The sequence below is a fragment of the Camponotus vicinus genome, unplaced genomic scaffold (genome assembly GCF_025532165.1).
Source record: "Camponotus vicinus isolate PSW18456_S1 unplaced genomic scaffold, iyCamVici1.0 SCAF_8, whole genome shotgun sequence".
Lineage (NCBI taxonomy): Eukaryota > Metazoa > Arthropoda > Insecta > Hymenoptera > Formicidae > Camponotus > Camponotus vicinus.
This window is the reverse complement of record NW_028141980.1, coordinates 14264082-14278921: the sequence shown is the minus strand read 5'-3', so window position 1 is coordinate 14278921 and position 14840 is coordinate 14264082. Positions and strand designations below refer to the sequence as shown.

General features: G+C 30.6%; 1 protein-coding gene across 2 annotated transcripts in view; it reads left to right on the top strand.

Moving 5' to 3' along the window:
- Window positions 1-14840, top strand: part of LOC145976231 (low density lipoprotein receptor adapter protein 1) — a 65844-nt gene that overhangs the window by 18670 nt on the left and 32334 nt on the right. Inside the window, exon 1 of one of the 2 annotated variants that reach the window (XM_083107291.1) lies at window positions 2393-2783. The exons of the other annotated variant lie outside the window; for it this stretch is intronic. Within the exon in view, the coding sequence (XP_082963417.1) occupies window positions 2738-2783 (46 nt within the window). The 5' untranslated portion in view covers window positions 2393-2737. Of the gene's footprint in view, window positions 1-2392; window positions 2784-14840 lie in introns of those variants that run through there. 2 annotated transcript variants of the gene reach the window in all.

Genomic DNA, 14840 nt, shown 5'->3' with positions numbered 1-14840 from the left:
GACCACGTAAAGTTTTGCAACGTGTCCGTTAAGCCGGGCGTGCAAAAACTCGCAACTCGGCTTCCGAAGAACATTCGTGCCAATTTCTCTCGTCAATCACCTCGGATCTTCGCAGCAGTTTACTCCTGTTCCAAAGTTTCTTTCGCGTCGCGAATTTTTGCGTCATCGGCAGTTCTGTCGATTTTGACAACCGGTCACTCCTCATGAGAAAAAAAAAAGAGAAAATTTTCAAGCTTGTAGTTTTTTAACTGCATCTAGTAATTTCCTAAAAAATACACATATAATATACATTTTATTAAATTGCATTTTTTAAATTAAATAATACCTTTTGGACTAATATAAATATTTCTTTTTATTTAATAGTAATTTAAATGTGACATAGTTTTTATCTTTATAAATTTAAAATCTTGTTTCTCTAAATTACTTTTTAAGACATTAATTATTTTTTATATTCTTAATTTTTTTTTGTATTTTTCTTATACATCTATTTCCATTATTTTATATTTATATATTTTTCAATCAATCCGCACACGTACTTAATAATGCTAATAATAGCAATAAATTATTTTCTCTTTTACTTAATCTCTTTTTTTGCTTTTAAATTACCTTTTTATCCAGTATACGATTATCTCGTGACGATCTGCTTTCGCTGGTGCGTTAGTTCAATTCGTAATCCGATGCTGATAGATGCGGGTAATTTACCCAACGGGTGGACAGTTGTTTTCCCCGATTTCTCTCGATTGATTGGCAATTTCGTCGAACGCACGCGAAATCGATTCGAACCACCGCTGTCTAAAGTCAATCGCGCGCTAACGAACGCATAACGATCCCCATTAATCGAATGGCTCTTTCTCGTATTTTTCTATCAGAGAAGTATACGCGTGCGAACATTTGCTATATTTTCAAATTTAATCCAAAATTTTACGTTTCGATTTCGAACACGCAGACTTGATAATCTTGGGTTAACTGCAAATTTTCGACACTGTGGGAAAATTTACAGTATGAAATTAGTATTTTCCGGTCAATTTTGCTTTCCTGACTAATGCAGAATTACTTAAACTTACCGGATAATTTTCCTCATTCTCTCCATCTAAAATCGACAAGAAAACTCCTCGAGTTTAATTCGACTCGCATTTTACAATAAATTAAAAAAGACAAAGATTATCATAAGATTATTATTTACTTCTCATTTAACTTTTTTTATTACAATTCTTAGGTTTTTTATGGCTTTTCTTATTGTAATATTATGTCAACAATCTCAGAAAATATTCATAGAACATTCTGTAGAAATTTTAAACTTCCGTTACCGAATTACGTTATGTATTATTGCGACATCAACATTATTTCGATTTGTGTTTCAAAATATCTTTTTAAAAAAACGATAATGATTTTTCGTGGTTTTCGTCCTTTGCTTTAATCCGCAGAAACGCAAAAATGATAAACACATTAAATTGACTAAGGAGGGTCATTATCTTTGTTACGAGATTATCCGAAGTTTGGGATCTGCAAGTTTAGAATCTCCCATGAAATTAGGTGGCGAGACCTTCGTCCCGTGTTTCTGGAACGTGCCCGAGCAACGCATCAATTTCTTGGCGACTATGTCGTCGGCGGAGATGAATACTAAATTACTTCGCAAGCTCGTACGACAATAGCCACTTTAGTGATATTTAATCCGATATTAAATTTGCCTATTATATATTATATATAAATATAATTTGATAAACTCAAAAAACTCTTATTATGTCGATTTTGTCCTAAGCTCTGCTTTTATTTGCGATGATGTATTAAGTATGTTAAATTGAAACGTAAGCTAAGGATGTTGTTTCCTAAAAGTCTCAGCCCGAGTTTTGATTATACTTAATATTAAAATATTAAGTAATATATTAAAAACCTTTTAATATTAAAAATCCTTTTTTATTTAAAAGTAAATATTCTCTGTGCTGATCTTCATTAATTAAAAATTTTTATCTTGATACAAAATTCATAGTCCTTTCCGAGAAACATATTTCTTTTTTTAATCTTATATTCGACTAGAAATTTTTATCGCAGCGTAGAATTCGCGGATCCTTGGATACTTCTGATATCTCGCGTTCATAGCTCTAAAATCTTCATCTTAACATTTACTTTTATCGATCCGAAGTTCTTGGACCCGCGATTTTCCTATTTCTATTCGTCGCGGGTTCGTCGTCGCGAAACGTGTGAAAATAATCTTTATCCTTTCGGCGTGTGTGGGACCCGGTTCGGAAGCGGAACCGGAATCCGGGCCGGAGGCGGGAGAGAGAATGAGAGAAAGAGAAAGAGAGAGAGAGGGAGAGAGAGCGATGGGGCAAGGACGGACGGGGATGCGCATGTTCGCTTGCAAGGGCGAAGCGCCGCTATAAACCGTTCCGGACGGTTCATATCGCGGCGCGCTGCCACTGCGGCAACACGTTTTCGCGGGTGTTCTCGCCGAAAATCCCGCCAGCTGTTGTCCGTCTTTCAGCTTCGTTGATTCCGATCTCATAGCTTTCCAAGGACTCGGAAAGCCGGAAATACAACGTCGCGATTTGTAACACGTAGTGAACGACCAGCATCGCTCAATTTCGATTTCACATGTTTTGAGCGTGGCGCGGAACTGTTATCGCGAGAGTTGTGAGTGAGAGACGAGCTCTTGAACGGGAGAAAGCTGGCGAGGCAGATTGTGACGAGAGAGAAGATCTCGGAGCTGCTGGAGCTGCTGGTACTGCGCTGGACCAGAATGTCATTCTTCAGGAGTTTGTGGAAGAGCAGCTCCAAGCATAAGAGTGAGTTTGATCGGTTGGAAAGGGCGAGTGTATGAGATGTATCAGGGAAATCTTGAAAAACGCGAGTTTCAATGATGAGGCAAACAAAGATTTCTCGTGATGGTTGATTCAACACATAATATTTAAGATCCAACAGTAAAAAGGAAAATAAATAAGGAAATAAAATGTTGGCGAAATATAATAGATATGTCATGTTTTCAAAGGACTTTCAGTCGTATATGATATGTATATTCGACTATTTTTATTAGCATTTATTAGCATTTATGTTTATTGCCCTCAAAAATATGCAAAAATATATGGTTTATCAAAATCTCCAAATCATTACTTTCTCTCGTAAATTTATAGTCTGATAATGGAATAATATTTAATTAAGAATTTTGAGATATTAAGATTTGAAAAAAGAAAATAAAAATGTTACATAATGCTATCAATCATCCATAATTGAACACGAATTTCAACCTTGAACCGTGAAATTTAATATCTTGCGGATATATTTAACTGTAAATGCGAAAAACGCGAGCGTAAGTTGATTGATTGAAACGAGATGTGGGTACCAATTGGTGTAACGTATCTACAGTTCAATAAGATTTTCGAAATTGATTTTCAATAGCACTTGAAGGTAAATGATCCAGTATGGTTTGAGTGAATACTCGCTCACAACTAATCATTCACGACATGAAAAATTGAATTGATTTAGTTATTTGTTTCCACTCGTTTTTTAGTTCGTCTATCTTTCATTTCGTAAACTGTTTATCTGTAGCAAGATTGTTATTTATTACTTACTTTTGCATGATTCTCTTATCCTTTAACTTATGATATTCTTCTTAAAAAAATTATTGTACAATTATTATAAGCATGTAACTTGCAAAAAATAAATAATCATAAAAATTGCAAAAGAGAAAAAAATTGAGAGAAAATTAGGAATATTAAAATTATGAAAGCTTAACGCATTGAAATAATATATTTATTTGTAGTATAATATTAATATATAGACAGAGAATTTTACATACGAGTTGCCTTATAATATATGTAAGTTGTCTTATATTTTATATTAATTTTGATTGTATTTATATTACAATTTTATAGTGAGCAGACAAAAAAAAATAAAGTCCCAAATAAGTAATAAGTGTATCGCACTATTTAAATTTGATATTGCGCAAAATAATATACGCATCACAACATAAAGAATGCGTTTCAAAGAGTAAAGATTAAATCTCAAGATGGTCTAATTTCTCGCGCGATAAATTTGTTTGGTTTAGGAAGCGACAAAATATCAGTGAACGCGACATATTCGTCATATATTTTGTATTGTGTATGTTTAACCCTTGCCATTCATTTGCTTTTCATGATGATAGACTGTTTTAGATTCGCAAGCGTCTAATCTGTTATCGTTACATTTATAAAATTTAATGATTCCGATTATTTTCTATCTATCATTAAAACATATTAAATAATAATGATTGATATCGAAAAAAAAATATAAATAAAATTTATGAGTAACTAAAAAATATAAATATAAATAAATGAACAAGCTTTGATAAACATGTGATCTTTTTATAAACCATTTATTTAAAAAAATTAAAAGTTATTAAAAATAAAGTAATATTGTAATTTCCAATAATAATAATAATAATAATAATAATAATAATAACAATATATATACAACATAATCATAATACAGAGAAAAGTTATATCACATATTATAACTATTTTATTATAAAAACATAGAGCTTCGATTATCGTCGATTATTTAATTATTATTCCACATCCAGTTTATTTTAAATATGAAAGATATTAAAAAGAAATATATTTAAAAGAATACACCTTTTAATCATATCATGAAATAAATAATCATTATAACGCCGTCTTTTTCAGTGATGGCTTAATTTATGATTATCGTGCATCTTCTGTTAATTTCAGTAGCGAGCTTATAATAAAGATTTCACGAATGCCACTTTCCTTCCTATTCGTAATGATTCCACGTGCTTCGCCTACTAAGAATAAAAATTAAACGAGGCTGCCTGGCTGTCAGGGCGATATTGGCAACGTGACTGGCTTGGTCCTCTCATGATGCTTTCAGCCGAGAAAACTTCACAGAATGACGGATGAAGTATGAATATTGTAGCATATCGCGAGCACAAAGAGGACTAGTTTGATTAATTGAAGGGATTCTCCGGGGGAAAATGTTTTACGCGACGCGCAGATGTCGCGTTTTAATGGAAAAATACGTAACGGTAGCACAGTAACGATTTATACTGCAATATAAAATGAAAATTAAAAAGTACTTGTATGTATACGTATATGTTTAAGTATTATATCTCGTATGTATGCAATAGGAATTTTATTTAATATATTTTGTCAAATAAATTATTTTGTAATTTGTATAAAATTTGTCTTTAAAAAAATATTCATATTTTTAAGCAAAAAAAAATATATCTACTATTGCGTAATTCTCTGTGAAATATGTTTGTTCCATATAAAATTAAAAATTCCGTATAAGATATTTACGTGTGAGTTGTAGCACGTTATGTTATTTACGATGCAACGTGTTAATTATGAATTAGAGAAACTCCAATTATGTTTTCTTTTTAATATTATTTCGTTTGATGAAAAAACACGGTATTAAAATTTCTCCGAGAAAATCCATTTTAAAAACGTTGAATGAAACATTTTCACATGAATATTACAGTGTATCGCACAGAAAATAGGCATTATAAAATATATATGAAAATATACATTATAAAATATAAAATATAAATGTACATTGCATTAATTACAAAATATGTAGGAATGTAAAATGCAATTCTCATATATATATATATATATATATATATATATATATATATATATATATATATATATATTTAATGTTAATATTGATTATTTTATTTTCGTGAAAAATGTTATATAACTTTTGTTGTGCAAAAGCTTAGCTTATTTATCTTTTTAACAAAATTTCAATTTTCATCGTTTGTAACAAAAAGCTAAATACGAATAATGGTATTGTTCGAAATTGTATAAATGTACATATATATACATACATACAAGCAGATAATAATAATAAAATACAACAAAAAGAAATATAGAAATAACTGCAATGAAATATTTTGAAAAATCAACATATATCGTATAAAATATTACTAAATAGTAATAAGTTAGCAATTTTTATTTTCCAATTAATTAGTAAAAAAGTAATAGGAATCTTAAAAGTTAAATATATAGATTTCAAATTAATTCACATATTTTAATTTATGCATATGTGATATTCTTTATGCTTATCTCGTTATAAGATTACTTCTAGAGATATAGTCGCTTTATCTTATGTCTTATTACTTTTGCTTACTTCTCGTTGTTGAAATGGACCCGACTCATTTGCAATAATCGTGTGTTTATTGAGACGCTCGGTAATTTTGCAATTTCCCGCAAGCTCATTTGGCAAGATTAACGACGGCTGTACGCATGGCTGTGAAATGTCGGGAAGTGATAACAGAGAGCCGCTGCAACAGCGATGGCATTAACTGCAGCGGCGTATCGGCGTTGTTAACGCGATTATTCGCAATAAGCACCATAATAGAGCCTTTAAGATTATGGTAATGTATGCGCTTGCACGCGTTATATGCGTAATGTGATTCCTTCTATACTAATTATCGATCATAAAATCTACATAAATCCGACATGTATCTAGATGCTAGCGACTGGAAATGTAACGAGAATATCGAATTTAATATAATTTGGTTTTCTGAAATTATATAATAGTATTAATTATATTATTATTAATTATATGTATGTAGCCATGAATTATATTCGCAAATCATGTTCTCCATGAACATTGATATCTTTAATGTTGATCTTTCATGTAAGAATTGATTGTCATATTTTACGAATTCTCTTGTATATATTTTTTTCAAATGTATATAAGTTAATTGTTTAAAAAGTTTTTCATTCGAGAATTTTGTCAAGATCAACATTAAGATTGCGAGTTTTATAATATAAAGTTCAAAGAAGTAAATTTTTGACAATTGACATATTATTAAAAATTTTTCTTATTACCTTTTTACTGTGAATCAAGTAGCAATTGTTCATTCGTAGCAACAGTTTTTCAATACTGTGTGACAAACTGCATCGTTGTCGTCTAGATTTCCTTTGGGATGTAAGAAACTGTCGCGTTGCAGTCGGCAGCTTCGAAAGTTACCACTGTTGTAGAATGTCATGGCAATAGTCAGCAGGATATTAGACGTGGTCGGTATTGTGTTGGCAAGTGTGCCCATTTAGGTGAAGCTATTCTATTCAACAACGAGATATTTCCATGCATCAGCTTGACATTAGTCAAGGAAATTTTGATAGCATGCTAATATTCTACCGTTTTAGATTTATGAATGAATCTAAAACATGATAAATGAGACTTGTTATTTCTCCCGCAGCTATTATAATGTAATATATTATCGAAATTATTAATGTAATATATATACATGTTAAAAATATGAATTATTATAAGTAACAATTTATTTTGAACAATTGATTATATTATATAAATATATTTATTATATCTTTACGTAATTATTTTCCTATTTTCTGTACATAATAAAAATATTCGCTTATCTTCAGATTATTCATTTCAAAAATATTTCAAATTTTTCTATATAAATTATTATACGAAAGCAACATATCTCTTTTCTCGTGTAAAACGTACATCTACGTAACACAATTTCCTCTGTCAACTTTTGAAGTTTGCCATTAGACTTCGATTCCGCATAATCTAACATCAACGTTATATCCATTCTGAATAATCTAACATCAACAGACAATGAACAGCACATGAATATTCGTTCCGTCGCGTCCGTTGCGTCATCGGGCTTAACAAGCGCTTCATAATCGTAATGTTAATATTCTCCTGATTATCGCTATGCGATCACATGTGCTCCGCGAATTATCCAAATATATTAATAATACAATAATCGTTAAAAAGGGATATTGCATTGTTATCGAAGCGAAGAAATGTAATTTTGAGGTGATATCGCGCGCGGGAAATGTAAGCATACAAGCGTCCTTTAATGGACCTCCCTAAAGTCCGCCAGTGGTGGTTAAATTTCGCCGTGCTCCAGTTACGATCCTACATGCAGCGCGTATCAACGTGCAACGCGATATGCAAATAGTCGGACCATCGGTGATAATGAACTTGCTTCTACAAGTTATTCCGCGCGGTTATTATCTACAGAAGTCCGCATGGCAAAGATCTACTGGTTTAATGACGGATGCTCCAAGGGATAGAAGTAACATATTCGTACGCGAACACCGAATATTCGCGACATATATTTAGAGCTAAACACGCACATGTTTGATTTTTTTTCATATTTTAGACAATTTATAATGCAAGGCAGAAATTTTTTTTTATAATTCTATATACGGATATATTTTGTATATTTTGTATATTTTATTTTGTACAATTTATTTCTTTAAATGTTTTCTAGAGTATATAACATACATATACAAACTTTTGTAAATAAAATTTTATCTCGATTTTTATCGCAAACTATAGATTATCTAAAACGGACTTCAAAAGGTTAAGAGATCGTGAAAATCGACATTATTGTCAATTCTGTCAATGAGATTAACCACGTTTGATACGTCAAATGCAGAATATTTGTAGAATTGGAAAATAGTATCCAAAAAAAGAAAACCCTTTCCACTATATACGGAAATAAAATTGTAGAATAATATTATGATAAAATAAGAGATGTAGAAAAGAAAAAAAAAAACATTTTTTTATCTTTAAAAAGCTTGATCGTGACATACTTATAAACTATAAGTATGCGGAATAAATTATCTAGGATTTATATTTGAAAGCGTTGATTTAAAAAAAAAGTATAATTTCAAATAACAAATATTTGTTTGCATTCAGATATTGCAGTTGAAATAATAACAGACATTGTTGAGAAAAAACTATAGCACAAATTTGACTTTTATGCTATAATTCTATTGCGAAGGAAAAATGGAGCAATCCTCATTTAATTTAAATACAAGTTACATAAAGCATCACTTTATTACTGTCTCTTAATAACATTCGCTTGTACAAATTTGGCTTCAAGAAAGTTAATTAATTATTTTAAAAGTCATGTAAACCGTGAAACTATTTTCGAAGATATGACACGAAGTATAATACATTATTACATTTTGTTTACTTTAATTAACAAATTATTTAATTATTAATTGTTGAGAAGAAAGGAAAGAATTAAAATATATCGCGATATATTAATTATTATGCCTTTTTTAGAAAGTTAATAAATAAAAATATAATTTGTGATAATTTTAATTTATAAAAAACCAGATGTAAAAGATAGAGAGTGAACCTAACGTGGAAAATATTTATATTTACATATGTGTCCCGCATTTACAGATGTATCGCATCTCTAATAATAAAGTAAAAAGTGTTCAAGGGAAACATTATATCATTATCTCACATGACGCCATATACCATATTAGTGTCAGCATAAAAAAAGAATGCGATTCGACTGTGTCCCTGTTTCGAATTTCACGCAACGTTGTTACTGAAAATGCAAAGTATACTTATATTAGATCTGGTTACATTTATTGTTCTCTTTCCATATTCTATACTATTTTAGCATCGAATATCGAAGGATTTATTTGATGTTGAAGATTTTAGGTTAACATCTTTTCTCTTTATTAATTTTTCTTTATTAATTTGAAATGGATTTTTATGAAATTTTAATTAAAGTTTTACAGAAAAAGTTTTACAAAATCGACCAGATTTATTCAACGTTGTAATTTTAATTTTTTAAATCAGTTTCTTAGCGCATTAAAAATTCATTACTTTCCAAGTTACGTATTCTTTGTGATTTGTTTAATATTACACGTTATATATAAACTAGATTTAAAATGATATAATTCTCATAATTTTCTTCATTAATCGCAAATGATATTTAACCGAATTTTAAATTACGATTCATAACTACCGGGTCGTGAGAAATTTTTAAAATAGTTTCGGTATCATACCGACCCCGGATATGAAATTCAGCGCGTTTTGCAATGAACAAGACTGTAAAGTGCTTGCATGAATTTCGAGATAAATTCGCACATTTTCGTGCGAGATATCGGAAATTAATCGGCGCGTTTTCCGTGTCACGCTTGCTCCAAACTCGATAATCTGTCGGTTCTCGATAAGCTGTAGCGCCAGGTGCTTTTCGATGTCGAACTCATATCGAGTGCGTGCCCGTCCGTTTCCGATGACGATGTATAATTCGTTTCATACATTTATCGCGCGTAACCGTGCAAATTTCGTGCTACGTCACGGCATTGAGATCCGGTATTTGCAAGCGGAAAGTACATGATTAATGAGAGATGTGAAAAGAGGGAGTACCACTCGTTGCATATAGCGATATCGCAACTCGTCAAAATTGTGTGTACGAAGCAAAAAATTGAAGGGGAGATTGCCTACAAGATTGTCGACAATAATATGAACCCATAAGCTTGACATTTAACATTAAATGTGACTTATTAATCTCGGATTCCTGAAAAAAAAGACAAGGCGAAATGATTGCACTGAATGATAAATGCAGAATATAAAAATGCGATTTATAATCGACAATTGTAGTTTCTGATTCATCCTGTACATTATCGTGATGAATATCAGCGTAGACCGCCGCGGGATAAATTCGCAGCTGGTTTCGATCGCCGTCGCATAGAGTATCACTCGATAATTAAAGGGCGAATGACGTTAACAATCTCTCTCTCTTTCTCTCTCTCTCTCTTTCTTTCTCATTTGCGTCATAATAAAATTACCATATCCAATCACGCGTTCTTCACAACGTGTTTTACTATCATGGCACTATAGTGATAGAAACGTGTAGCAGGTACTCTTCGATGTCGCGAGATGATATCAAGGGAAACCTGTCTGTTGCCCTTTGCAATGAAACGCATTAATCTACCGTCACGCACTGCCAACTCAATATTTTCAATCTTGTTATTTAATAGGAATAGAATTTTGTTTTTCCACTCTATCTTATGATGAAAATAGAAATGCAAACGTAATGTAATTTATAAAATATTATATATAAAAGTAATATAAAAAAGTAATATAATTTCTTAGTAACATTTTAATTTTTGCTCATTTTCTATAATATTAAAAAATCAAAATATCAAAATTTAATTGAATAAAGATTCTCTGAAACATTACTTGCATATCATTATTAATATATTATTTATCTTTATCTTTATATATATATGTAATATATATATATATATATATATATATATATATATATATATATATATATATATATATGTATATACAGGGTGTCCCATTTTAACTTGGACAGTAAAATATCTCAAAAACTAAGCCCAGCAAACAAAAATGTTTCAGACAAAAGTTGTATGGTTTCGAGGGGGCCATAAGATGGTACCATTGGTATGATCTTGAAGAGTTATTTGAAGGTCACATGAAGGTCACCTTCAATTTCTTAAATGGAACACCCTATATATTTTTGCACATTATTTTTGCACATTATTTTTGCACATTATTTTTGCACAAAAAATTATATATATATATATATATATATATATATATAATTTTTTAATTTTATGTTAATAATTAATATGTAATAAATGTCACTAATTTATTAATGTAATAAATAATGAAAGATTATTAATAGAGAACTTTATGACAGCCTTTATTAAAATATATGAGGCCGCTGATTTGACGTACATGAACATTATTGTAACTGAACAACGATCTCTGAATAATAATCTCTAATTCATTTGATAGAAGTATCGATAAATGATATTAATCATAATTAATATATGTATAATCTATTATTGAATTTGTTATTAGCATTTGCCTGTCGACGTAATGTTAAATTGTCAATGATATTATTATCACAATGATCCAGATAGATGAATTAAACACTGAAAACCTCGGTAAAATTGATTCAGTATCAAAAGCTATTTCATTTTTTTGCTTTATTGCTTCTTTGGGCGTGTAGAATCTGCGAAGAATGCAATTTTATTTCCCACACATGTCCAGTATGATGGATGAATAGTACTGATGGATGCGTGCTCACGTTGTAAGGCTTTCACACGCCATATCCGGCTCAAAGCTTTCAGCTACTATATTAATACTAACGTTCGAACAAGCAAAATAAATCATTCGAAAATCCATAGAAACTATACATTATAGCATTATATTTTTATTTTATTTTAATATAATCTGTTATAAAATTAATATAATTTATTATAATTTTGTTAATTACGTTTAACTTAATATTTTTACTTATATTTTATTTTATTTATTTACATTAATAATAAGAATAATTATATTATTATGATAATGTATTTATTATGATTATGACTACGTTAAATAATCTATATATTATAGATACACATACACATACACGCACGCACTACACACATATGTATTGTAGAAAGAGAGAGACAGAGAGAAGAAAGCACATGGACACTATTATAATATATTTACTAGAAATAATTATATAATACATATTATTATATAACATATTCTATATAGAATATATATATTATTATATAACATAGTCTTTGTGTGGAATATTTATACTATCCAATCGCGCGATGTATGAAATATGATCATTTATCATGCAATACGAGCCATATTATTTGACAAATTCAGTAGTTTGCTAATTAAAGCGCTATATTTGAATATCATGCAATTTTGGTTAGACAACGACAAATGATATCGTCTGTGTACAGAGAATCATCAACTTTTGGTTCCCCTTCACATTTCCCCTTTAGCTCCGTTAATTAATTTTGATTGACATGACGTTCCTCTTTTATTGCACTAGCATGGCCATGGAAGAAAAATTGGTGGTAATATTATAGAATTGCCCTATATAGTTATCATTTTTATTATTATTATATACTTATTGTTAGCTGAAATTACAAATTTTCGATAATCAAAGGGAATTTTAGACGTGCTAAATTGATCAAACATCTAGCTGTTTTTATTTATTATGTGATATTATGTGTGATATAAAATTAATGCGAAAGAAAATAATGCTTTTCTCTGTAAATTATTCATTATATATATATATATATTTTATTCATAATACAACATCAGAATCAATATATGTGACTGCAATTATATATATTTAGTATTTATATTTAGTATTAATATTTTTAAATTTTATGTAAAAAAACCAAGAATTTTATATTTTTTCATAAATTGTCCTTAAATGTCGTTACTTTGCTACCATTTTTGCATAGAAAATGCAAGATGAGTATGTAAAAGAGATGCGTATGTGAATAGACGAGAATCGCATTCCGCAAGGTACGTTAGCGTTGCTTAATTAATGCCCTCTCGAAATGAAATTTAATTGAGGCTCTTTTAACTGCTCGCGAATAATATCATTTGGATGTTTACCATTTCGTAAGATCGAAAGAGTCGAGAAGCTTTTTCGCTCTTAATATATGCGCAATCGATGCTTGTGCGTTTCCTTCGCATCATCGTGCGTATATATGACATGCATTAACGTTTCGCCAATATTTGGCGAGAGAATGATTAATTAACGGATGAATCATGAATTATTGGTTTGATTGTCAAAACAGAATGTAAATGAACATTTTGTACGTGTTTGCGTATCTCTCGGTCTCTTATAGCTCTTTTTGTGAACATGCATAAAGTCTGTGATTCTCCTAGCACGACAAATCGTTTTTATTTTAATTTAATTTTATCTATAATTATCGGTTCTTATTTTATATAAAATTCAAAATTTATATACAGCATGATCAAGTGGCAAATTGTAGCGAATCATTAATTAATTAGTACAAATTGTCGATGCAAAAATATACTTTTTTACTGAGAGTTTTTCAGATTACAAATTCATAGCGACGCTCGCAGTAACATCGTAACAATTTATCACGTTCGCCAGACGCTCTTTCGGGTAGCTAAATTACAATCGACGATGGTTCATTAATTATCGACAGCCCGGTCGTTCTCAAGGTCGATATAATTGATCGTGACTGTCTCGGAGAGTTTATTAAATCGCTTCGAGAGGTGGAAAAGCCGCGCCGGCATATCGGAGCATCCTTTTTCCTCGTTCTTCAGCCTCGCGGAATACATTTGGATGCGTCTTTCCTTTTCTCAACTCCCTCTCTCGTCCGATTAACGTCATCGTAATTGACTTAAGTTCCCGACGTCGAAACTCGGCGACGGCAAATAAACGAGCCCTTCCGCGCAGGCACGATTTTATTCCAGTCGCGCCCGGAATCGCAGAACCGCGAGAGAAGCGCGGGGAGAGAACTCGGGGGTAGCGCACTCGGCACTCAATTTAAATACAAATTAAATGACAGCCCCGGCTGCCTCTCGGCTACCCGCTTTGTCGAGATTTCTAGCATGGAAATTCGATTTGGCCAAACTAATTGCCGCGCGTTGCGGCACGGCTCGTCGTGTGGCTACTTTTTACGTCATACATCGCGGACACTGTCACGTGAAAATAACTTCGACAAGATTTCGAGGCTTTTTTTCGGAACATTCTTTCGGTATGTTGTTCTCCTCAAATTTCACTTATTAGCATCTCTGAAAATATGAATAATATGATTCATTCATAGAGATTGTGAAAAGAATATTATTTTTTATAATATAAGACTATAAGAATAATAATTTTAGATTAACTGACTAATTTTAATTAATATTTCTTATTTTTTATGTACATTTTTATATATGAAAAAGAGAAAATCATAAAGCATATGTACGTAAAAGTAAATTTATTTATGATATTTATGAAAGTATACATACACACATTGTTTTTTGTAAATATTTCTATATAAATAAGTAACAATTTCAATTTATGATTTATGTAAAAGAACTAATCTTTAGATGAAAATTATGTTTAAATAGCTTTATTTATCCGATTCATTTAAATAGGCAAAGTAAATCGGAGGACAAAGTAAATCAGATTTAGCATACATGAAAACTATATTGCATTCATTAACCTCTACTGTTAGGAAAACAAATACATTTGGATATTGGGTGAATCTGGCCATTTATCAAATCGATCGCGCACGGTTTCACCA